A 26,419-nucleotide genomic window follows, 5' to 3' on the forward strand; every position below is an offset into this window, starting at 1 on the left:
CTTTGGTTCCTGTGAAGCACCTAAAGGGTTAATAAACTTATTGGATGTGGTTTTGAGCAGTGTGAGGGGTGTAGTTTTTAGAATGGGGTCACTTTTGGGTATTTTCTGTCACCTCGGCCTCTCAAAGTCACCTCAAATGTAATGTGGTCCCTAAAAAAAAATATTTTGTAAATTTTGTTGGAAAAATGAGAATTTGCTGATGACTTGACCCCTTCTAACTTCCTAACGGAAAAAAATTTTGTTTCGAAAATTGCGCTGATGTAAAGTACACAAGTGGGAAATGTTATTTAGTAACTATTTTGTGTGACATCTCTCAGATTTATGGGCATAAATTTTCAAAGTTTGAAAATTGCGAAATTTTCGCCAAATTTCCTAAATTTTCACAAATAAACGCAAAAAATATCGGCCTAAATTTACCACTGACATGAAGTACAATATGTCACGAAAAAACAATCTCAGAATCGCCAGGATCCGTTGAAGCGTTCCTGAGTTATAACCTGTCAAAGTGACACTGGTCAGAATTGCAAAAAATGGCCCGGTCATTAGGGTGTTTTAGTGGCCGGGGGTGAAGGGGTTAAGCAAAACCATTAACCTCCGAAGCTGTAGAGAGTGCGGCCCTGGCGCTTGAGCGCGTACACCACGTCCATGGCGGTGACGGTCTTCCTCTTGGCGTGCTCGGTGTAGGTGACGGCGCCACGGATCACGTTCTCCAGGAAGACTTTCAGGACGCCGCGAGTCTCCTCATAGATGAGGCCGGAGATGCGCTTGACGCCTCCTCTGCGGGCGAGACAGCGGATGGCGGGCTTGGTGATGCCCTGGATGTTGTCCCGGAGAACCTTCCTGTGTGCCCTGGATGTTGTCCCGGAGAACCTTCCTGTGCCGCTTGGCGCCGCCCTTCCCCAGCCCTTTCCCTCCTTTGCCGCGTCCAGACATCTTCTACGTGATCAGCAGAAAACTATGACTGACGAGCGCACAGTCCTCCTTTATATAGAGCAAGGGCGGACCAGAAAGAGAACAGGAGAGATGACGCGTTTCCGAGGCGGAACATTTGCATCGTCAGCTCCGCCCCTCCTATGCTGATTGGCTGAGCGCAGAACTGTTAGGGATTTTGAATTTCCCGCTCATTGTCCGGTTATTTTCCTGCTTCTACCGCGATTATGTTAAATATAGACTCAACTTTTATTCCAGAAATCCTCATATACTGCTGTATATTCCAATATCATTCTGAAGAGCTCCATATTAGTGGTGTTCACGCCCATATGATGCTGTACACCTGGATAAAGTGCCATATATAGAACATATCGATCTATACGCCATATAGTGTTGTATAGTCCTCATATAATGCTGTATACCTCCAAATCCTGTTGCATACCGCCATATTGTGCTGTATAATCGTCATCCACTTATTGCACTATGCTTCCTATATTGTGCTTTCCCATACAGTGCTGTATACCCAATATAGTACAGTAAACCCCCTATAACTGTATACCTCCATATATCGCTGAAAACCCACAATACAGTCCTGTAAACCGCCATATACTGTGTGAGGCAATGTAAATGAATGAGATCCCTGGAGCTCAGTTAGTGACTATTTATAATGACCTCTGACTTCATTACAGCTGTATATTCCCATATCGCGCTGTAGTCTCCACAGAATGATGCATACGATCATATCGTGCTGTATATTCCCTGTATACACTTAAATACTGCTAGATATATACCCTTATCTAGTGATGTGCGCTGTATACCGCTATATACTCTTCTTTGAGATGATCTACACATGAAATCACTGGAGCTGTTAGTGACTATTCACACTGACGTCTGACAATTGCTTGCATTTAGTGCCGGCAGTAACTATTAGTGATGGGTAGCTCCTGAACGAGCCGGCTCTAAGAGCCGGCTCTTCATAGTGAATCATATGAGTCGGCTCCTGGCAGGGAGCCAATTGAAATGTAAACGGCTCTTTGCCAGTTCCATTCCACAGTCAGTCCCCTCTTGCCCCGCCCCTCTTGCCCCGCCCCTCTCGGCCCCTCCCTCCCGGCAGTAGTCACTCTGATCTTATCCAGGAGACTGAGAATGCTCCTCCTGCTGCCGCACATAGCACTGACTCACAGCCCCGCTCCAATCTGTGACAAGCAAGCAGCAGTCAGGCACTTTATTAAAGGAACACTGACATCTGGATTTAGCCTGATTATAGTTATTTACCGCCAGTTTGTAAATCCTCGCTGAGCGAGGGAGAAACAGCGGATGTAAATGTGCGTCCCTTGTTCTCTCCCATTCACTTGAATGGAAGAGAACAAATGATCCGCGATGCTGGATTGAGCATCACTGGATCGCAGGCTCGGGTGCTGCAGTGACTGTGTAAATGCACCATTAGCTAGTGCAACTTGGAATGGTTCTGTTGTTTCTGGTATGTGAATAACCTCCCAGCAGCCCCTGTTACATGATAGCAGTGCCAATCTGAGGGACAACTTCATGCACAGAACTAGTCCTATACAAGGCAGTGCAGCACTCTCAAATCACATCCGATTTTGCATACAATTGCCAGTAGTGTTGAGCTAATTGAATTGCACTTGTTTGATTTCTGCACTTTTTTTTTATCAAACATTGTGTTTGTTAAAGTTTTTACAGCAAATAATATAAAATCTGGTTATTCTGGAAACTATTCTGTTTTATGTCATAAATTGGCACATGTGTAGATTTTTACTAAAAGGTATACAATCATGGGTTAAAACATACCAGAATTGGGCTTCAAATTTAAAGCCAAAGGTAATAGGAAATGAAGAGCCGTTTTCGGAGCCAAAAGAGCCGATTCTTTTTGGTGAGCCGATCCAAAAGAGCCGGCTCACCAAAAAAAATCGCATTTTACCCATTACTAGTAACTATCCGTGCTCCGCACATGACTGCACTCAGGCATTACTGGGGAGCTGGCCTTTGTCTCCTCAGTCCTGATTACCGCCATCTAGTGCTGTACACCCTGTATACATTGTGATACAAATCACCACAGGCAGTATATAAAGCATACACCCACTTTGCACCATGTTTGCTGCCTCCGTGTAGGGCTGTATCTCCCCAGTGTCCTATAATCCTAATACAGAGCTGTGTACCTCCAAATAGCGCTTTATATTTCCAAACTATGTTATAGAAGCCGACATCAGATCAGTGATTGCAAATCAGCCCCAGATAAACCAGTGAACGAGATTATCTCCACTGCACGGAGCAGCCACATCCCCGCACTCCGTATGTCCTATATACGTAGAGATGAGCGGCGCCAGCTCCTGTGATGAATGGGTGGTGGCTCTTAGAAGAGCCTTTGTGGTGCGGAGCAGCGGTGATCACTTGGCGCTGGTTTACTTGGTGACGGCCTTGGTGCCCTCGGACACGGCGTGCTTGGCCAGCTCTCCGGGCAGCAGCAGGCGCACGGCGGTCTGGATCTCCCGGGAGGTGATGGTGTGGCGCTTGTTGTAGTGCGCCAGGCGGGAGGCTTCCCCTGCAATGCGCTCGAAGATGTCACCGACGAAGCAGTTCATGATGCCCATGGCCTTGGAGGAGATGCCGGTGTCGGGGTGCACCTGCTTCAGCACCTTGTACACGTAGATGGCATAGCTCTCCTTCCGGCTCCTCCTCCGCTTCTTGCCGTCCTTCTTCTGAGTCTTGGTCACGGCTTTCTTGGAGCCCTTCTTGGGCGCTGGGGCGGACTTGGCGGGATCAGGCATGATGAGAGCAGAAAGATCTCTTCACTGGAGAGAGAATAATGATCCTGCTCCTCCCAGAGCGGCCGTATTTATAGCCCGGCCATGCAAATGACACTGCTGTCACATCGCTGCTCTATTGGGTGACAAAGGGAAACTGAACCATCTCCGCCCCCTGCAGCTCATTGGTTGCCTCCTCTCTGCCGTCACATCAGCAGCTTCTCTCCTCTGTATCTCCCCCATACTACAGATCTCCATACAGCGCTATAAACCCCGCAGTGTACACGGCGCTGTGCACCCGGGGCCCCGTCACTCTGCCCCCGCTCTGCAGTGGCCGGTAATCCCCGTATAACATGGAGGAAGCAGTGACTGCAGGAGCGGAGTCTCGGTGCTGAGCGGCCGCTGCTCACTCTCCTGACAGCGGCTTTTACTTCTACATTCAGATATTTCATATTAGAAGCTGCAAAAACTACAACGGAGATTGGAAAACGAGAATTAGAGGAAGAGGCGGAGCTGAAGCGTCATCAGCCGCAGTCCTCTGTGCGGTCCGCCTCCCGGTGACTGCGGGGGATGTTCCGGCTGCGGGAGATCGGGTGCAGTTCTCACTTCTGGGAAATAAAAATGGTTGTGATAATGGAGAACGACGGCGAGAAACACCTGACACTGAAGGGTTAACAGAGACGGACCACGTTGGTGCATGTCCCCGGAGCAGCCTGTGGGCGGGGCCAAAGGTTTACTGCAAAGTGATTGGCTTAAAATCGAATTTTGAACTTCCCGCTCAGTGGCCGATAGCTCCTCCCACTTGTTGTCCCTATCGTGTAACACGCGGCCTCAGGGCGGACGTTCTGCTGAGATTTCTACATCCGCCGATTCCCAGCACCCGACACAGATCTGTGCGATCTGCAGACGATGAAGATGGTTCCTGATCCTGATCAATATATACCGTATATATATATATATATACCCAATCTGGTGCAGACAGTATAACACACAATAGGGTGAGCGGGATGTAAGTCATACAGGGACCAGAATGGGAACATTGTTACCAAGATGGGATCAGGTTGATTCATGGGGACCAGGAATGAGACAATTGGTTACTGTGATGGGAAACATATGGGGACCTGGCCGGGAGGCATAAAGGGATGAGTGTAGAACTCTTATGGGGACCGGAATGTAAGAAATATGAGGACCAGGATGGAAGCAGGATGACATATAGGGAATAGGATGGTAGAAATATGACAATCAAAATGGAACACACATGGAGAGAAGGATGGAGCTCATATGGTAACAGGATGACATGGGCACAAGGATGGAATATTTATAGAGAGAAGAATAGAAAGATTATGGGGATCAGGATGGGAGACATATGGAGACCAAAATTACATATGTGGACGAGAATGGAAAACAAGTAGGGACCATAATCGGACACATATGGATACAAGGATAGCACATATATGGGGATCAGGATATGAAACAGAATGGGACCAGGTGACGTACGGATGATGATGTTACATATATGTGAGACACATAGGAACAAGACTAGTTCACATATGGTGAACAGGATGTTAGTCATCAGTGTCCAGAAAGGGAAACATATGGTTACTAAGATGGGATCAGGGTGATATACGGAGACCAACATGGAACACAAAATTGGACAAGGATGTGAGACTTATGGAAACAAGGAAAGTAGATGTGGCGTCCCTGCGGCTTCAGTCGCCACAGAGGTATTGCACCTCAGCCAGAGGTGTACTGCCCCATTCCTGGGTAAGGAGGAGGTCGACCACTGGTGCACACAACACTCCTAGTTAGCAGCTCTGTCCGGAGACATGGGTGGGGTGGCTCATTAATGCAAGATAGCCACCCTCACGGGTGATAACACCACATTCTGGCTTACCCGAGGGTGGAGCATAGCCAATGGGAAGGAAGTGTGTGGAGAAAAGAGAATCGAGCAGGAGTCGAGCAGGAAAGACCTATGGTCTGAAGCTGGGACAGCTCAACTCAGGTGGAAGGTGGAAAGGGGTCCTAGGGTCTACAGGTTGTGCGCCATACACCTGTGGGCTCGTGCCACTCATAGCCAATTGAGTGGAGGGACCTGACCGCAAGAACAGGGACTGGACCCTAGGTATGGAGAGAATAACTACGTGCTCTGTTAGTAAACCAGAGGCCGAGGATACTTCAAGTACCAGAGCCAAATCCGCACACAAATCCGCTGGAAGGTGTCCATATAGGGTCAGGGACAAGAAACTTGGAGCAATTGGCTCAGGGCACTGTGCACGTTGGCACAGGACAGGCGGGAGAGAGTCAGTGCAGGAAGACGACCAGGGAAGGACATACAGAAAGGTGCAACGGTCTAGACCTCCGAACTACACGGGATTGACTGGAGCCCATCACCACGGAGCCTGGTACTCCAAAGGTGGCCCCTGACATATCATGCTGCTATGGGATATTCAACAGTGAGTAAAGAACGTTAATAGCAATCCCTGTGTCGCTCCCTTTCTTCATCCACCTTCAGCCCTGCGCTTCACTAAGACTACTGCTACTCGCAACATCCGCCCTGGGGCCTCGCTCTACCTGTGGAGAGCTGTAACAACCAAGCTGAGTCACCATTTCCCCCAGAAGTTATACCTCTCGGAGCAGCGGCTAATAACTGGACGCATACCACAGGCGGTGTCACAATTAACTACTCTCATCATCCCCATCTTTATTGACAACGCCGAGGTCACAAAGCCGGGCCAGGCCACTGTGATATCCCTCTCCCTAAACCGGCCCGGTGATGAGTAACCCCCAAGACCCCATGGGCACGTCCACTTGGCATTAAGAACAGGATTACCAGGATGCGGGTGATGTGCGCCTACAGATCGTTTGTTAAAAGAAAACACATTGGCGGCCATTGAAGAACAACAGCCGCCATTTGTAATCAAAAGGCATGGATGTATCTGCCCTTCGTGGGCTGGCTGGCATTGTGGCGGGAAATGCCGTATACCCGCCCCCTGCAGCAGAAGAGGATAAACGAAACTTAGGACAAAGCCCAGAAATCCCGACTCCTGAAAGACCGGAAGAGGATGGGATAACTGGGCAGACAGCAGGAGATCAGCGGAGAGGCAGCAGCAACCGGAACTACCTGGAGCACAAGGGGAAGAAAATGTTGTCCCCTGGCTGTCCTTGAGGTGAACCGGAGCACCCGATGGTGATGGACACCGATTACCTGCAGGTAGAGGTGGACCGGCTGAGCCGGAGGCTGGAGAAAATGTAGTTGGACACCATGCATCGCTGGCAGGCATCCATGATGGGAGCGGTGGAAAAATTGCGTACCTACCAGCTAAAAGCGATGACAACCCCGGAGGAGACAGACACCGGAACTGAGGCAACGACAGATCCCGTTTCCCCAGTGGATGGTGACACCTTTGGGGTAACTCCTGCCCGTCCCCCTGCTCCCGACCTTGACCTGGCAGCTGACGACACCGGGCTGCCTGTTGCCACGGCTCAGATCAGTGACTATGAGCAACCCTTGACCACATTCTAAATCCCAGTGGGACCGCTGGTCGAGCCTCAGACCTTAGCCTATAGCCAAGATCCGCCATCCGCTTGGGAGGACTGCTGACCATCCTTGTCGCCCACCACCGTACCCTGGCGTGCGGAAGATGTCAGCAGTACAGCCTCTGACAGCAACTACGAGGTGTGCCAGGCGATGATCACCCAGCTGGCAGCCGAGGAGGAGCAGTGTCAGGTCCGCTAGGAGGTGATAGAGGCCCGCAACATTGCCACGAAACAGCAGCTCCGGAGAGCATGTTCGTCTGCCCAGGGACTGCTGAGGAAGTAAATGGTCATCCCATTCGACCTTGAAAAAGGGTGGGGCTTCATCTCTGAGCCAGGGGTTTCCAAGGAGGTCTTCATCACTCGGCGGGATGTTGAAGCCCACGTAAGAAAGGGGACAACCGGGTCATGACCTCTACCCAAGAGACTCTGTGTCTTTCACCTGGCACAAGGGTGAGCGGGGCTGGTACGCCCTGGATGTGGGGCTGTGTCGTCCGGAGGCGGCTGTCCTGGAACAGAAACCGGTGCCAGTCCCCCACCAGGAACTTACCCCAGCCCATACCATTAGGGCTCTTGATAAATATATTCAGACTTTGGAAACAAGCTCTGGAATGCCAACCGGTCCGGAGTATCCCTACCCATATTAGACATGTGTTCCTGTTAACCCAGTTTTATTGTTTGATGGACAACTGGGTCACTGAACTATGGGTGCTGCTATGGGATATTCAACAGTGAGTAAAGAATTTTGATTGCAATCCCTGTGTCGTTCCCTTTCTTCATCCACCTTCAGCCCTGCGCTTCACTAATAGACTACTACTCCCAACATCCGCCATGGGGCCTAGCTCTGCCTGTGGAGAGCTGTAACAAAAAACTCACCAAAAGGAGCTTTAAATAACATCAGAAACCTAGGTCAGGAGGATAACCAGCACTATATATATGTGCATCTCACACGAATGTGAGAATCCTTGACGTGGATTGCGAGCTTCCATATTTTGGGCCAAAATATCAACTAATATCTCACTATTTGAGGTATGGCACATTTTATACATTTTTGCAGGACGTGTGTGGACCTTCTGAATTCAGGTGGTAAATTGGCAAGTATGTCATGTGTGATGCACTTATAATTATAATATAGTGCTAACTAACCCGCCTGACCTAGTGTTGTGCACCATTTATAGGCCATAATTCAGACACTGGGCATCTTGCGTATCCATGTGAGATGCATATATATATATATATATATATATATATATATATATATATATATATTTCGGATTATAGGACGCATTTTTCCTCTTTAGGAGGAAAATGAGGGATGCATCTTAAAATTCTAAAACAGCTTACCGGGGTGCTGTTTGTGTGGCGACCAGATGCGTTCTGGCGGCCGGGTGCCTGTGGCTGCATGCAGGCAGCCGGGTGCCTGTCGGTGCTGGCTTCCTCTCTGTATGGACCCGCTGTGGCTTACGCTACTAACCCGCTGCGGCTGCCAGCACAACCTCTGCCTCCTGTGACCCCGCTTCACCACCAATGCTGCCCCCCTCCGGTAAGACAACACCGGATTATATGAAGGACAACAATTTTTTTTTTTTTGCCTTTTTAAGTTCTTAATTTGGGGTGCGTCTTAAAATCTGGTGTGCCTTATAAAATGAAAAACACGGTGTATATATATCTAATATATAAAGCTGAATGTGTGTGTGTGTGTGTGTGTGTGTGTGTGTGTGTGTGTGTGTGTGTCCGGGATTGGCATATGCACCGTCGCAGCTACAGCCACAAAATTTTGCACACTTACACTTCTGGACCCCGAGAGCGTCATAGGCTATGTTTTGAGGGGAAATTTTAACCCCACGCTTTACAGTTATTCGCCAAAAAACCTGCCTCCATTAAAGCGAATGAAGCTGGGAGCCACAGTGCAGCCAGAACTTCAGAAGAATGTGCAGCCACGCCCTTTTATGGAATGTTGGCGTGTCACAATGCAGCCAGGGAAAGAGACAGACACAGACAGGGAAAGAGGCAGACACAGACAGGGAAAGAAACAGACATAGACAGGGTAAGAGACAGATACAAAGAGACAGACACAGACAAAGAGACAGACTGACAGGGAAAGAGACAGACAGGGAAAGAGAGAGACAGGTAAAGAGATAGACACAGATAAAGAGACAGAGACAGACACAGGGAAACAGACAGACAGGGAAAGAGAGGGAAAGGAACAGACAGGGAAAAAGACAGAGATAGATAGACAAGGAAAGAGATAGATAGACAGACAGGGAAAGAGATTGAGACAGACGGAGAAAGAGACAGAGACAGTCAGAGGCAGACAGACAAAGATAGTGAGAGAGACAGAGAGATATATACAGAGGAGGAGACAGACAGAGAATGGGAGAGAAACAGAGAGACAGTTACTATCCCGGGCGTTAATACATTCTATTCATACATTCTATCCCGGGAATGTTAATACATTCTATTTTGTTAACAGCAGTTATTAACCCGGGCGAAGCCGGGCAGCGCTGCACCGATCTCCCGCCCTTCCCCCCTCAGCAGGAGATGTAGCTTCTCAGAAACTGTCAGAGCCAGATTCCCAGCAGAGCAGGTCGTGCAATGAAGATGTTCGGGTTTAGGAGCTTTCATCTTCCTCTTTCTGCCCAGAACAAGGACATTTGTGCAATGAAATGTTGAGTTATAGATTCATCTGTGAGTGTATTATTATAAAGAGAAGAAATGTAATAATTGTAATATAACTATAATCCTATACATGGCTATTATGCTCTGCTGCATAATCCCTGCGAGTCTGAGCATTGTATTTGCTGAGTAGAGCTGTTCTGTGTCTGATATTGGAATAATCGGGATTGCTGCGATGGCGGCTGCAGTGTAGATACAATAATGCCGCTATGTATCAGCCCCGTGTTTAGCTCCTCATTGTCACCTGCTTTGCTTGTATTGCAGGTAATTCATCTGATCTAATGCTAATGTTACAGCTAATAATAAACACCCCATTATTATCCCCGCGGCTGATATATTGCCGTGCACCTATAGAAGTGAATGGGCTTTATGTTATACAGATTTAGGCCGGTCTCTTATGAATTTATAGTAAATGCTGATGTTACTGACTGCTGGTGATAAATATAATGTAATTATTATTGTCACTTACTGCTGCAGATTCTTACATTGTACTGCATAGGGTCTGTGTCTGCATAAGTTATGATTGGGTCCGAAATCCATTTCTATTGGTTGCTGATGCTGCTTTGAGCAACGCTATTGGCTGTGTTAGGCCGTGGTTACTGTTTCCCCATTTCTCCGCTTTGATAGCCAGCAGTCTCCATCATGTCATGGATCGCAGGCTGATTGGTGGACTGAAGGGAGGAAGCAGGAGCCGCTCCCCGCTGTAGCTATAATGCAGCCTACTATTTGTTACATGCATCATATGTAACATCATGCAACTAGACAAGCTGCCACATACCCCTGATGAATCTGGGCAGCAATCAACAATTCAGATAAAACGCGTAGGGCGCGTACACGATAGAGAGCACAGGCACTAGAGATAAAACGATCTACCGCTCAGTACATTGCACAGGGCGTATTGGCAGTTTAGCTGCTGGGAATCTCCACAGTCCAGCTCCACGTGGCCTGATGTTACCGCCTGAGTATAGTAGAAATGTTTACTCTTCTGGCTGGAGGTGCATACTATACCAGGAAAACTTGATTTAGTTACTGAAAACGTTCCTCTAACGCTGCTATCTGCTCTCACTTTTGACCAATGAAAATAGGATGTATAGCCTGATTCTTGAGACTGGTATTAATCTACTCAGTCACTGACTGGAATGTTGTAATAGTCACTTGAGCATTTCTTAAATAAGATAATTGACTATCTATAGTGGAGACGTTAGTGAATGATTATAATAATAAGTGTGCCCCTCTCAGATCTATTGTCTATCAACATTATATGATCTGTTCAGTGACTTGTCTCGTATAGTAGATGAATCAGCGCCATATACATTGTCTGCTCTGTAAATAATGGCAGAATGAATGCTTTATAAAAAGCCCATGTAATATGGATTGTGGATGGGTACATCATATTTAGGCAGCAGTTTGCACTTCACGTTTTCTTATATTTGTGATTTCTATTATTGGACATTATAGGAGTTTATTTTCAATTAATTAATAAAGGTTATTTTTTAACTCCAAACTAAGGAAACGTGTGAAACAATTTAATAATTCTTTCTGGAGGACAACATTTATTACACGTTCAGTGAATGGGACGTGCTATAGACGCAAATGAAAACAGACTGATGGAGATTGCTCCTTCATCCTCTTATTCACCCTTTTCAGGCTCAGCAGGGACCTTTTTGGCTCTATCTAGTTTGCTTTTGGACCGATACAGCGCCATATCCTTGTACTTCTTCAGGGTTTTTTTTGCTTCTCATAACACGCCTTGTTCCCTGATAAATTATTATTCCACATCTCTCCTAATTTCTTTGCCTCGTCCCCAATGGTCAGACCTGGCTGCTGCCCTCTGATTTCAGGAGGGAAGTTGGAGCAAAACAAGAAGAAAACAGAGGGAGCATTTTGGTCCTTAAACTTTTTCACTCTTTCTCCTTTGGTGACTTGTAAGCTTTCATTACACTTCCATAACCAACTTTGTCCGCTTTCTCCATGTCTTCACTTTTCTTTCGCTGTAGCAGCCATGGCCTTCCCCTGTTCCCTGCACTTACTGGAGAATTCTGCAAAGTTCTCACATGCATTAGGATGCACAGATGCATTTCCTTCTCTTCAAGTCTGTATAAAGTAAACAATAGAGTACACTATATTGTACACACAGCTGTATATATTGTACACCCTGCTCTATTATTATGGGCACTTATAATGCTGTTGATCAGTGCTGTGCTGATTGTGCAGTCTGTGCAGTATATACAGCGGTGCTCTGTGTGTGGATTCTGCATTTTGTGTCTCCGCTTCTTCCTCAGTATTTCACCTTTTGCACAATATTTGGTGTCACTTGTGTGAATTAATATTTCACTGATCATACGGATTTTTTTCTGCTTTCTGATGGGGAGTGAGTCGCATTGTGAAGCCATCGCCTGATCACAGCTCTTCCCTCCATTACAGGCCCCAGAGATAAAAGCTTCACAGAGGATAAAGGCCCTGTCACACACAGAGATAAATCTGTGGCAGATCTTTGGTTGCAGTGACATTGTGGACAATCAGTGCCAGGTTTGTGGCTGTGTACAAATGGAACAATATGTCCATGATTTCACTGCAACCACAGATCTACCAAAGATTTATCTCTGTGTGTGACGGGGCCTTAAGACACAATCTTGTGTCGGAGATCGCACTCATTCTCCTCCGGGTGTGATCCACTAATGTGGAGACGTGTCCTCCCCCCAATACTCTGCACACACGGGATAGATTTATATTCCAGCTCCGGGAGGTGCAGGCAGCGGAGGCCATCGCCTGTGTTACCCTTCTGGGCTGTCAGCAGCTCCAGGTCGCCCCCACATCGTACAATCCGCTTCCTGCACGATGGATATTGTAGTGAAGTTCCCAGTGGTGGTGACAAGAGCTGGGAATAGGAGGACGAGCTCCCGCAGCAGGTTTATCTTCCCGGACACTCAGTGATGAGCAGATCGGGAGGACGGCGGCGCTGATCCCGGGATCTTCTCCGCTCTTTCCCGGCATCTCTGGCAGTGACGGCCACACACGCTCCGCGGAGATGATGGCGGAGGAGAAGTGATGGCGGAAGCTCCTCACCCGTCCGGCTGTAGCCGATAATATAGAGCTTTTATCCCGGGCAGGGAAGCACAAGAGGAGAGCGGAGCTTCACTGGGCTTAGCCGGGAGAAGGCGGGGCCTGTGCTCAGTTTCAGCCAATGGAAGCTCAGGATGGTGTAGCGCAGTAACCAATCAGTGCGCAGTAAGACTGTATATATAATAGGCGCCTCCAGCTCCCGTGTCAGTGATTTTTCTCTCTCAGAAGATTTCTGTGATTACGTCCCGCTCACACGATGGCAGAGACCGCACCGGCCGCCGCTCCTCCTCCCGCCGAACCGGCCGCCAAGTCTAAAAAGCAGCCTAAGAAATCTGGGGCCGCCAAGAAAAGCAGCAAATCCTCCGGTCCCAGCGCCTCCAACCTGATCATGAAAGCCGTGGCCGCCTCCAAGGAGCGCAGTGGGGTGTCTCTGGCCGCCCTGAAGAAGCTTCTGTCTGCCGGAGGATACGATGTGGAGAAGAATAACAGCCGCCTGAAGCTGGCCATCAAGGCTCTGGTCAACAAGGGCTCCCTGCTCCAGGTGAAGGGCAGCGGCGCCTCCGGGTCCTTCAAGCTGAACAAGAAGCAGGAGACGAAGGACAAGGCGGCCAAGAAGAAGCCAGCAGCTGCGGCCAAGCCTAAGAAGCCGGCAGCCAAGAAAGCGGCCAAATCTCCGAAGAAGCCCAAGAAGGCTCCGGCCGCGGCCAAGAAAAGCCCGAAAAAGGCCAAGAAGCCCGCAGCAGCCGCCAAGAAAGCGGCAAAGAGCCCCAAGAAGCCAAAGGCCGCTCCAAAGCCCAAGAAGGTGACGAAGAGTCCGGCTAAGAAGGCGACTAAAGCCAAGAGGCCCGCGGCCAAGAAATAAGCGGAGCCGCTCTGTCCTACCACAAAGGCTCTTCTCAGAGCCACCACCTTGTCCTGCAGAGCTGTATGATCAGTGTCACCACCTTGTCCTGCAGAGCTGTATGATCAATGCCACCACCTTGTCCTGCAGAGCTGTATGATCAGTGCCACGACCTTGTCCTGCAGAGCTGTATGATCAGTGCCACGACCTTGTCCTGCAGAGCTGTATGATCAGTGTCACCACCTTGTCCTGCAGAGCTGTATGATCAGTGTCACCACCTTGTCCTGCAGAGCTGTGTGATCAGTGTCACCACTCTTGTCCTGCAGAGCTGTATGATCAGTGCCACTCTTGTCCTGCAGAGCTGTGTGATCAGTGTCACCACCTTGTCCTGCAGAGCTGTATAATCAGTGCCACCACCTTGTCCTGCAGAGCTGTATGATCAGTGCCACCACCTTGTCCTGCAGAGCTGTATGATCAGTGCCACTCTTGTCCTGCAGAGCTGTATGATCAGTGCCACTCTTGTCCTGCAGAGCTGTGTGATCAGTGTCACTCTTGTCCCCCTATGACCAGTATTTGTATTTCTCGCTATGTAGATCTCCGCGGTGATCTCGTGTACAGGGGGCGGTAGATGATTATGTTGCCGGGGGATGTAGTGATAATGCGGGGGCTGCACTGTACAGCGCTGTGTGCGGGGAGATGAAGCTGCAGTTACATCGGTGGCTCCAGAGCCGCGTGTAGCCGGGAAGTGACTGTTTATTAGAGCGGCGGGAAATGAGTGAGTAGCTGAGCGCAACATGGGAGGGGACACAAGCCGGGTTACAACAGGGGCGGGGTTACCGAGGGGGGATTCTAAAGGGCGGAGCTTCTTCTGAAGACTGATTGGTAAGAGACTTAGGATGATGATTATTGGCTGTATTATTTTTCTTTTTTGTCACATCGCCAATAGACTACAGGGAGCGTGTTTCTGCAGATCATTGACGACACGCACAGGAAAAAGCGGGGTTACAAGGGTGGCGAGCAGACTGAGGGGCGGGGTTACTGAGGGGCGGCGCTTTATCTCAAAAGTGATTGGTCAGAGTCCTCAGGTGGTTATTGGCTAGATAGTTTTTTTTTTTTTTTGTGTGCAGTAACTAATGGCGTGCAGGGGCGGTTATAAACAGGCCAATGAGGACGCGCACAGGAGGATAAATACTCTGCTCCCGCCACTGCTCTCATCACTCCTGTTCTCCTCTATACAGAGCTATGGCCAGAACTAAGCAGACCGCCCGTAAATCCACCGGAGGGAAAGCTCCCCGCAAGCAGCTGGCCACTAAGGCCGCCAGGAAGAGCGCTCCCGCCACCGGCGGAGTGAAGAAGCCGCATCGGTACCGGCCGGGGACAGTCGCTCTCCGGGAGATCCGCCGCTACCAGAAATCCACCGAGCTGCTGATCCGGAAGCTTCCCTTCCAGCGCCTGGTGAGAGAGATCGCCCAGGACTTCAAGACCGATCTGCGCTTCCAGAGCTCGGCTGTCATGGCCCTGCAGGAGGCCAGCGAGGCTTATCTGGTGGGGCTGTTCGAGGACACCAACCTGTGCGCCATCCACGCCAAGAGGGTCACCATCATGCCCAAAGACATCCAGCTGGCCCGCCGCATCCGCGGGGAGAGGGCGTAGATCTGTCCCGCACCCCCGAGCACAACACAAAGGCTCTTTTCAGAGCCACCACATCCTCCCTCAGACGAGCTGATTCCTGGTTTCTGATTCCGCCTCATTCCCCGCGGTCTCTGTACATGTGACGGGCGGCGCTGCCGAGTCTCCGGTTTGTCTCTTGTTTTCTGTTTCTTAAGCACAAGCCGCAGTGTCTGTATCTAGATTATTATGGTGGTTTCTTACCATTGTCCTTTCACTAGGAGCGGCTCAATGTGCGGCGCAGTTTGGGGTGATATCGGAGTCTTCCAGACCGCTCTCTTCAGCCGCCACTGATCCTGGAGACGCTGCAATCCCTGCTGTGTCGGGGGCAGTGATCGTATTGCGTCACCTCTGGAGCAGGAGATGCTGTGGCGCTGGATTTACTCTCCGCGGCTCCGGTCCAGTCAGGATCACAGCGATCAGTGAAGGACTGAGGAGGGTTACGCAGGGATATTCATGCGCCCTGTGATGCACTTATTGGGATCCGGTGTCTGATGTCGGGGGCTGTGGGATCTGTAGATGTTCCAGGGGGATCCTCACTCCAGGTCGCTGTTTTGCTTGGTGAATATCTGCAGATCGGTCGGAAATTGTATCGGGCTGTGATTTGGCGCTGCTCAAATAGTGCCGTGTGTGTAATTCGTTAAGACTCGTGAGAAAGAGATAAACATCTTCAGCGTCTGCATATCGCTCAGATCTGTGTCGGGCGCTGGGAATCGTCGGATTGTAGAAATCTCATCAGAACGTCCGCCCTGAGGCCGCGTGTTATACACGGATGGCGACAAAGAGCGGGAGGAGCTATCGGCCACTAAGCGGAAGTTCAATTTTTTCAGCCAATCATCACTTTGCAGCAAGTTTCTTGACCCTCATAGGACTATATTACCATTATAGCGCACTATATGGGAAGATACAGCCCTACATGGAGAAATAAAACAAAAGGGACATGGCACAATGTGGGTGTTTGCACCAATATGCTCTATGGTGATTTGTAGCACAATGTATATAGGGTGTACAGCACTATATGGCGGTAATCAGGACTGTGAGGAGACAAAGTCCAGCTCCCCAGTAATGCCTGAGTGCAGTCATCTGCGGAGCACGGATAGTTACTGCCGGGACTAACTGCAAAGAGGAGAAATCCAGCTCCGCAGACAGAAAATGATTTTATTGGTGCGTGTTATATAACACATAATGGCAGTATGCAACAGTACTTGGAGGTATACAGGATTATATGAGGACTATACACGTTAGTACTATATGGGCTTATAGATCAATATGTCGTATGTATATGGCTAATTTATGCAGGTATACTGTACCATGTGGGAGTGTACAGCAGTAATATTTATGGCACTATATGGGGGTTATATACCAGTATATGGAGATATGCAGGATAAAATTGGAATATACAGCACTATATGGGGTTTACTGGAATGAAGGTTGTCTATATTTAACATAATCACGATAGAAGCAGGAAAATAACCGGACAATGAGCGGGAAATTCAAAATCCCTAACAGTTCTGCGCTCAGCCAATCCGCATAGGAGAGGCGGAGCTGACGATGCAAATGTTCCGCCTCGGAATTACGTCTTCTCTCCTGTTCTCTTTCTGGTCCTCCCTCGCTGGATATAAAGGAGGACTGTGCGCTCGTCAGTCATAGTTTTCTGCTGACTTCATAGAAGATGTCTGGACGCGGCAAAGGAGGGAAAGGTCTGGGGAAGGGCGGCGCCAAGCGGCACAGGAAGGTTCTCCGGGACAACATCCAGGGCATCTCCAAGCCCGCCATCCGCCGTCTCGCCCGCAGAGGAGGCGTCAAGCGCATCTCCGGCCTCATCTATGAGGAGACTCGCGGCGTCCTGAAAGTCTTCCTGGAGAACGTGATCCGTGACGCCGTCACCTACACCGAGCACGCCAACAGGAAGACCGTCACCGCCATGGACGTGGTGTACGCGCTCAAGCGCCAGGGCCGCACTCTCTACAGCTTCGGGGGTTAATGCTTCTGCTGGAAAAAAAACAAACAAATGCTCTTTTAAGAGCCATCCACAAGGAGAAGCTACAGCTCTTGCATAGAGGGGTGGGAGATCGGCGCTGTGCTCCATCACTGCAGGCTGCGCTGCTTTAGGGGCACTTGGGAAAACTAACCAGGGCCGCACTCTACGGCTTCGGGGGTTAATACTTCTGCTGTAAAAAAATATAACACAAAGGCTTTTCTCAGAGCCCCACACATCTTCTAGTCTAGAAGACGCTACAGGTCCTGCTGCGGAGAGGGGCTTCGTTGCTGTAGCAGCCCTATAGCGCAGCGTGGGATATCGCGTACACTAAGTTAACGCTTTGGTTCTGTGCGGAGCCGGAGATGGTTCTGTGCGGAGCCGGAGATCTGCTTAGTGCTGATTGGCTGAGTTTCTATCTCGCTTTCTTCAGTCCGTGGTGTCAGGCGAGAGGGTCTGGCTCAGAGTGAATGTTTAATATGTAGGTTATTTTCAACACTGGTCATCTTTACTATTAGGGGGTGTCCGCACTCTATAGAGATGTCTACCATTACATTTAGGTGCAGAGCACTTTATGATGAGTAGAAAGCCCTGAGTGGACGTTATACAGCGCTCTAGCAGTACTAGTCTCTATTGAGGCCCCCGAAAAAAAAAACAATACAATTTTTCGCTAAAATGTGACAGGTCTCAATCTCCCCGCTGTACTGTATACTCCATAATCCTTCCATATAGTGGTGTATACGTCCACATAGTACAGTATAACCCGTGCAGTGCCCTATACACCATCCATAGTGCTTTATACTATTATTATTATTATTATTATTTATTTATAGAGCACCATTAATTCCATGGTGCTGTACATGAGAAGGGGGTTACATACAAAATACGTATACAAGTTACAGTAGACAGACTAGTACAGAGGGAAGAGGGCCCTACCCTTGCGGGCTTACATTCTATAGGATTATGGGGAGGAGACAATAGGTGGGGTGTAGGTCAGGCGGCAGCTCCGCACGGTGGTCGGGCGGCAGCTCCGCACGGTGGTCGGGCGGCAGCTCCGCACGGTGGTCGGGCGGCAGCTCCGCACGGTGGTCGGGCGGCAGCGAGTTCATTGTAGATTGTAGGCATTTCTGAACAGGTGCGTTTTCAGGTTCCGTTTGAAGTTTGCAAGGGTAGGGGATAGTCTGACGTGTTGAGGCAGCGAGTTCCAGGAGACTGGGGATGCTCGGGAGAAGTCTTGGAGTCGGTTGTGTGAGGAGCGAATGAGAGAGGAGGAGAGGAGGAGATCTTGGGAGGACCGGAGGTGACGTGTTGGAGTGTAGTGGGAGAGTAGTTCGGAGATGTACGGAGGGGAAAGATTATGCACAGCTTTGTAGGTCAGTGTTAGAAGTTTGAATTGGATACGGTGGAAGATTGGAAGCCAGTGGAGGGACATGCAGAGAGGAGAAGCGGGGTGGTATTGAGGAGAGAGGTGGATAAGTCGGGCAGCAGAGTTAAGGATGGACTGGAGAGGGGCAAGCGTGTTGGCAGGGAGGCCACAGAGGAGGATGTTACAGTAGTCGAGGCGGGAGATTATGAGGGCATGCACTAGCATTTTAGTAGATTGCAAATTGAGGAAAGGGCGGATTCTGGAAATATTTTTGAGTTGAAGACGGCAGGAGGTGGTGAGGGATTGGATGTGTGGTATGAAGGATAAGGCAGAGTCAAAGGTCACTCCGAGGCAGCGAACTTTGGGTACTGGCGAGAGCGTGGTGTTATTTATTGTAATAGATAGATCAGGTGGAGAGTGTAGGTGAGACGGAGGAAAGATGATTAGTTCAGTTTTGGCCACATTGAGCTTTAGGAAGCGAGAGGAGAAGAAGGAGGATATAGCAGATAGACATTTCGGGATTTTGGACAGCAGAGATGTGGCATCTGGGCCAGAGAGGTAGATCTGGGTGTCGTCGGCATATAGGTGGTATTGGAAGCCATGGGACTTTATGAGTTGTCCCAGGCCAAATGTGTAGATAGAGAAAAGTAGGGGTCCTAGGACAGAGCCTTGAGGGACGCCAACAGAGAGATGGTGGGATGAAGAGGTTGTGTGGGAGTGGGAGACACTAAAAGTGCGATTTGAGAGGTATGAAGAGATCCAAGAGAGGGCAAGATCTCTGACACCAAGGGAAGAGAGGGTCTGTAATAGGAGGGAGTGGTCAACGGTATCGAAGGCTGAGGACAGGTCTAGGAGTAGGAGTATAGAGAAGTGCTTGTTCGCTTTGGCAGTAAGCAAGTCATTTGTGATTTTAGTCAGGGCAGTTTCGGTGGAGTGATGTGGACGGAAGCCGGACTGTAGGTTGTCAAAGAGAGCGTTAGAGGAGAGGTGGGAGGAAAGTTCAGCATGGACATGCTGTTCCAGGAGTTTTGAGGCAAGTGGGAGTAGTGATATGGGGCGGTAGCTGGTAGTAGAGGTTGGATCGAGGGAAGGTTTTCTTTAGGATAGGTGTGACTGTTGCATGTTTAAAGGCAGAGGGGAAGGTTCCAGTCGTTAAAGATAGGTTGAAGAGATGGGTTAAGGCTGGAATAAGGATGGTGGTGAGGTTGGGAAGGAGGTGGGATGGCATGGGGTCAAGTGCGCAGGTGGTGAGGTGCGCTTTTGAGAGCAGACGTGCAAGCTCTCCTTCGGTGATGGTGGGGAGGAAGTTTATGGGGGAGGGGGCAGTGGTCAGCTACATGAAGGGGTTGTGGTGGCTGAGCAGAGAAGACTTGCCTTATTAGGTCGATTTTTTCTTGGAAATAGGTGGCAAAGTCTTCTGCAGAAATGAGGGAGGTTGGAGGGGGCAGTGGTGGGCGAAGGAGGGGAGTTGAAAGTGTTGAATAACTGTTTGGGGTTGTGTGTTAGAGAGGATATGAGGTTTCTGAAGTAATCGTGTTTAGCGGAGGTGAGGACCTGAACGAAATGTGTGAATTGCATTTTTGAATGTGGTGAAGTCTTCCTGGGAGTGCGTTTTCTTCCACCGCCGCTCTGCACCCCTAGACCTTTGCCTAAGTTTTTTAGTGAGGCTATTGTGCCAGGGCTGTCTATTGATTTGTCTCACTCTGCCATGCACAAGGGGAGCGACTGAATCAATAGCTGATGTGAGGGTGGTGTTGTAGAAAGTAGTGGCGCTGTCTGTGTCGTGGAGGGACGATATGGAGGACAGTGGGAGGATAGAGTCGGCGAGGGTGTGCATGTTGAGGTGTGCAAGGTTTCTGCGGGGATGTGCTAGGTGCTGGACAGGGGGGGTAGGTGAGGAGGACAGGGCTGAAAAGGTCAGAAGATGGTGGTCAGATAGGGGGAGGGGGGAAGTTGTGAAGTCAGAAAGGGGACAGAGGCGGGTGAAGATAAGGTCTAGTGTGTGTCCATCTTTGTGGGTGGGCAGAGGTGGACCACTGAGTTAAGCCAAAAGACGAAGCAAGGGAGAGGAGTTTGGAAGCAGCTTGTTGGCGAGTGTCAGTGGGGATGTTGAAGTCACCCATGATGATGGTGGGAATGTCAGCAGAGAGAAAGTGTAGAAGCCAGGCAGAGAAGTGGTCGAGGAAGGCAGTGGTGGCGCCCGGGGGTCTGTATATGACAGCCACTTGGAGGTTGGAGGGAGAATAGATTCGGACAGAGTGCACTTCAAAGGAAGGCAGGTCGAGGGAGGGTAGAGGTGGGATTGTGGTGAAGTTGTAGTTGTTAGAAAGAAGGAGGCCCACTCCTCCACCTTGTCTATTGCCAGGGCGAGGAGTGTGGGAGAAGTGCAGGCCACCGTAGCATAGTGCAGCTGGGAGGCAGAGTTGGATGGTGTCAGCATGTTTCGGTGATACCTAGAAAGGATAGATTGTTAGAGGTAAAGAGATCATGAATGATGTGCAGTTTATTACACACTGAACGGGCATTCCAGAGCGCTCCTGAGAGAGGGGGCGGCAGAGTGGGTGAGAGGGGAATAGTTTTTATGTTGGATAGATTGCGGTAGTTACTATTATGTGGAGAGTGGTGGGTGGGTGATAAAGAGGGGTGTACCATCCACGGGGGGCCAGGATTGGGGGCTATGTCACCAGCAGTGAGAAGGAGTAGAGAAAGGGAGAGCAGGTGGGAGAAGGAGAGTGGACGGCATGGTCTGCGCGATATTAGGAGCGACCTGAGGTTCAGGAGTAGGTCAGCAGATGAGGACAGATGAGAAGGCAGGAGGGAGGGGGAGATGAATATTTGCTTAGAGGGTGCTGGGGTGTGGGGATAGTGAAGGAGAGTGAGGAGGAGAGGGCAAAGACTGTGAGGGCATAGGTGAACATGGTGGGGGTAGTGTGGTAAGTGTATGATTTAACAAGTAAGTTGTGTCAGTGGAAAACTTGGTTAGAAAGAGCTGAAGTTTACCTTCTGGTCATGTCTGGTTCATTTCTGGTATATTTCTGACACTTATGAGGCACTTATCCAGAGGCACGCACACAGACCACCAATATACTTTATACTTCCATATACTGCTGTAAACTGTCATATTGTGCTGTTTTTATCCATAAACTGAATACCTCCATATAGTGCTGTATTCTCCTTCCATACACCACTTTATACTCCATGCAGAGCCGCATACACTTTCTCCATAGTGGTGTAAACATTCCAGACATAAAGTTCTCTTCTGCTCTATCAGCGGCTTTAAGCATCACGGGCACTAACGGGTTAACACTGAGCGTCTGAGTAAAGAATTATATGATAAAAGAGAGTAGTAGAGTCGGGTGTCCTAGCCGCGCCAAATGACCATTCGATCATGGAAGTAGGAGATAATTGTAACTTTAATTGAGCATAAGTCAACGCGTTTCAGAAGCCACCGCTTCCTTCCTCAGGACAAGGATAGCAAAAGTACAACAAATTAAAAACAAAAGCAAAAGTAAAAACAAACAGATTTGTTGTACTTTTGCTATCTTTGTCCTGAGGAAGGAAGCGGTGGCTTATGAAACGCGTTGACTTATGCTCAATTAAAGTTACAATTATCTCCTACTTCCATGATCGAATGGTCATTTGGCGCGGCTAGGACACCCGACTCTACTACTCTCTTTTATCTGCCATACCCGGGGACCGCTGCCGTGACTGTGGAGTGACATATATGCGATTATAGGCGTTGTGACTGTCACAACCCCTATAGGTGAGTACCACTTTTCCTCTTGATACCCCCCCCCCCAATCTATTGGGGTAAGACCCTATTGCGCTTCTCTTTTCCACAGTTTTTTTCTAAAGAATTATATGAGCTGAGCCAGATTCGTACCATGCGCTGATTGGCTGAGCTCTGAATTTAAAATTCCCGCACAATGGCTGAGTTTCCTCTGCTTTCGGTGCCCGCGGTGTCAGGGGGAGGTCTGTGGCTGAGTGAATGTCTCATATGTAGGTTTATATTCAGCGCTATATGGAGGCTTATAATGGGGTCTGTGCAGCATAAAGAGAACTGAGTAGCGACTCCGAATACAGCAAGTGTGAACACGTCCGAGTCTGCACAGCTCTATATAGAGGCGCGATACATGGTACGATATGGGAGTATAAAACACTGGAGATACATGGATGGGACTTCGTATCACACATTGTCTGTCCTCATTGTATATAGATCCAGTGTGAGCGGCAGTGTCCGTGCACCACACTGCGCCGCCCCATGGGGAGTGAGGACGGGGCTGGACACAGGAGCGTCTTGTACCAGTGGAGTCATCAGGAGCCGCTGGAAGAGAAGCAGGATCTGCCCACATTACACTCATCTAATTTGCACTTCACGTGTTTCATATTTGTGATTTCCATAATTGGACATTATAGGAATTGATTTTAAATTAATAAGGGTTATTTTTTAACTCCAAATTAAGGAAACCTGTGAAATAATTTAATAACTTTCTGAAGGAAAACATTTATTACACTTTCAGCGAATGGGGCGTACAGAGGATAAATGCTAGACGGATGGAGATTGCTCATTCATCCTCTTCTTCGTCTTCATCATCCTCCTCTCTTGCATTTTTTAGGCTCAGCAGGGCTTTTTTTTTAGCTCTATCTAATTGCCTTTGAACCGATACAGCGCCATATCCTTGTACGTCTTCAGCTTCGATGTTTTCTTCTCGTAAAGCGCCTTGTTCCCTGATGAAATGTAACTCCACATTTGGCTGCTGCCCTCTGATTTCAAGACGAAGTCAGAGCAAAACAAGAAGAAAACAGAGGAAGCATTTAGGTCCTTAAACTTCTTTTCTGTTTATCCTTTGTTGGCATGTAAGCTTTCATTCCATTTTCATAACTTTGTCCGCTTTCTCCATGTCTTCACACGTTTCTTTCGCTGTAGCAGCCATAACCTTCCCCTGTTCCCAGCACTTACTTGAGAATTCTGCAGAGTTCACAGATACATCAGGATGATTTTCCTTCTTCTCTCTTCTGCAAGTCTGTATAAAGTAAAGATATGAGGACACTATATTGTACACACTGCTGTATATATTGTACACACTGCTGTATATATTGTACACAGGCTATACAGTATATATTGTACACAGCTGTATATATAGTACATACCGATGTGGACTCTACACCCTGCTTTATTATTATGGACACTGTTGATCAGTGCTGTGCTAATTGTGCAGTATGATTGATTGCTCTCAGTGAAGCAAAAATTTACAGTTCATTCTCGTATTTGTAATACCTTTTAATGGCACCAAAAACCTTTTTACTTATAACTAAATATGGTGCAGTATATACAGCGGTGCTCTGTGTGTGGATTTTGCATTTTGTGTCTCCGCTTCTTCCTCAGTATTTCACCTTTTGCACAATAGATTGTGTTAGATGTGTCAATTAATATTTCTGTGATCACACGAATCTTTTTCCGCTTTCTGATGTGGAGTGAGTCGCATTGTGAAGCCATCGCCTGAGCACAGCTCTTCCCTCCATTACAGGCCTCAGAGATAAAAGCTTCACAGAGGATAAGACACAATCTTGTGCCGGAGATCGCACTCATCCTCCTCCGGGTGTGATCCACTAATGTGGAGACGTGTCCCCCCCCAATACTCTGCACACACGGGATAGATATATTCCAGCTCCGGGAGGTGCAGGCAGCGGAGGCCATCGCCTGTGTTACCCTTCTGGGATGTCAGCAGCTCCAGATCGCCCCCACATTGTACGATCCGCTTCCTGCACGATATATATTGTAGTGAAGATCCCTGTGGTGGTGACAAGAGCTGGGAATAGGAGGACGAGCTCCCGCAGCAGGTTTATCTTCCCGGACACTTAGTGATGAGCAGATCGGGAGGACGGCGGCGCTGATCCCGGGATCCTCTGCGCTCTTTCCCGGCATCTCTGGCAGTGACGGCCACACACGCTCCGCGGAGATGATGGTGGAGGAGAAGTGATGGCGGAAGCTCCTCACCCGTCCGGCTGTAGCCGATAATATAGAGCTTTTATCCCGGGCAGGGAAGCACAAGGGGAGAGCGGAGCTTCACTGGGCTCAGCCGGGAGAAGGCGGGGCCTGTGCTCAGTGTCAGCCAATGGAAGCTCAGGACGGTATAGTGCAGCAACCAATTAGTGCGCAGTAAGTCTGTATATATAATAGGCGCCGCCAGCTTCGGTCTCAGTGATTTTTCCCTACGGACTTCTTTGTGCTTATTTCCCGATCACACGATGGCAGAGACCGCACCGGCCGCCGCTCCTCCTCCCGCCGAACCGGCCGCCAAAGCTAAGAAGGTGCCGAAGAAATCCGGGGCCGCCAAGAAAAGCAGCAAATCCTCCGGTCCCAGCGCCTCCGACCTGATCATGAAAGCCGTGTCCGCCTCCAAGGAGCGCAGTGGGGTGTCTCTGGCCGCCCTGAAGAAGCTTCTGTCTGCCGGAGGATACGATGTGGAGAAGAATAACAGCCGCCTGAAGCTGGCCATCAAGGCTCTGGTCAACAAGGGCTCCCTGCTCCAGGTGAAGGGCAGCGGCGCCTCCGGGTCCTTCAAGCTGAACAAGAAGCAGGAGACGAAGGACAAAGCGGCCAAGAAGAAGCCAGCAGCTGCGGCCAAGCCTAAGAAGCCGGCAGCCAAGAAAGCGGCCAAATCTCCGAAGAAGCCCAAGAAGGCTCCGGCCGCGGCCAAGAAAAGCCCAAAAAAGGCCAAGAAGCCCGCAGCAGCCGCCAAGAAAGCGGCAAAGAGCCCCAAGAAGCCGAAGGCCGCTCCAAAGCCCAAGAAGGTGACGAAGAGTCCGGCTAAGAAGGCGGCAAAACCCAAAGCTGCCAAGAGTCCGGCTAAGAAGGCGACTAAACCCAAGAAGCCCGCGGCCAAGAAATAAGCGGAGCCGCTCTGTCCTCCTACCACAAAGGCTCTTCTCAGAGCCACCACCTTGTCCTGCAGAGCTGTATGATCAGTGTCACCACCTTGTCCTGCAGAGCTGTATCAGTGCCACCACCTTGTCCTGCAGAGCTGTATGATCAGTGTCACCACCTTGTCCTGCAGAGCTGTATGATCAGTGTCACCACCTTGTCCTGCAGAGCTGTATGATCAGTGCCACCACCTTGTCCTGCAGAGCTGTATGATCAGTGTCACCACCTTGTCCTGCAGAGCTGTATGATCAGTGCCACCACCTTGTCCTGCAGAGCTGTATGATCAGTGCCACCACCTTGTCCTGCAGAGCTGTATGATCAGAGCCACCACCTTGTCCTGCAGAGCTGTATGATCAGAGCCACCACCTTGTCCTGCAGAACTGTATGATCAGTGTCACCACCTTGTCCTGCAGAGCTGTATGATCAGTGTCACCCCCTTGTCCTGCAGAGCTGTATGATCAGTGTCACCACCTTGTCCTGCAGAGCTGTATGATCAGTGCCACCACCTTGTCCTGCAGAGCTGTATGATCAGTGCCACCACCTTGTCCTGCAGAGCTGTATGATCAGAGCCACCACCTTGTCCTGCAGAGCTGTATGATCAGAGCCACCACCTTGTCCTGCAGAACTGTATGATCAGTGTCACCACCTTGTCCTGCAGAGCTGTATGATCAGTGTC

General features: G+C 49.4%; 3 protein-coding genes across 3 annotated transcripts; all 3 read left to right on the top strand.

Annotated features, from left to right (window-relative positions):
• Nucleotides 1-13,221: 13,221 nt before the first annotated feature.
• Nucleotides 13,222-13,827, top strand: LOC142302254 (histone H1.2-like). The gene has a single exon (XM_075343328.1). The coding sequence runs from the start codon at nucleotides 13,222-13,224 to the stop codon at nucleotides 13,825-13,827; it is 606 nt and encodes a 201-aa protein (XP_075199443.1).
• Nucleotides 13,828-15,048: 1,221 nt separating this feature from the next.
• Nucleotides 15,049-15,459, top strand: LOC142302255 (histone H3). Its single transcript, XM_075343329.1, has one exon. It carries the CDS (start codon nucleotides 15,049-15,051, stop codon nucleotides 15,457-15,459), a length of 411 nt encoding a protein of 136 aa, XP_075199444.1.
• A 9,608-nt stretch (nucleotides 15,460-25,067) lies between these two features.
• LOC142302668 (histone H1.01-like) lies at nucleotides 25,068-25,712 on the top strand. The gene has a single exon (XM_075343768.1). It carries the CDS (start codon nucleotides 25,068-25,070, stop codon nucleotides 25,710-25,712), a length of 645 nt encoding a protein of 214 aa, XP_075199883.1.
• The last annotated feature ends 707 nt before the right edge of the window (nucleotides 25,713-26,419 follow it).

This window comes from Anomaloglossus baeobatrachus, chromosome 4, assembly GCF_048569485.1.
Source record: "Anomaloglossus baeobatrachus isolate aAnoBae1 chromosome 4, aAnoBae1.hap1, whole genome shotgun sequence".
NCBI classification, from domain to species: domain Eukaryota; kingdom Metazoa; phylum Chordata; class Amphibia; order Anura; family Aromobatidae; genus Anomaloglossus; species Anomaloglossus baeobatrachus.

What these genes read in the sequence shown, in the direction of transcription:
- LOC142302255 (XM_075343329.1), top strand. Translation starts at nt 15,049, where the DNA reads ATGGCCAGAACTAAGCAGACCGCCCGTAAATCCACCGGAGGGAAAGCT.
- LOC142302254 (XM_075343328.1), top strand. Translation starts at nt 13,222, where the DNA reads ATGGCAGAGACCGCACCGGCCGCCGCTCCTCCTCCCGCCGAACCGGCC.
- LOC142302668 (XM_075343768.1), top strand. Translation starts at nt 25,068, where the DNA reads ATGGCAGAGACCGCACCGGCCGCCGCTCCTCCTCCCGCCGAACCGGCC.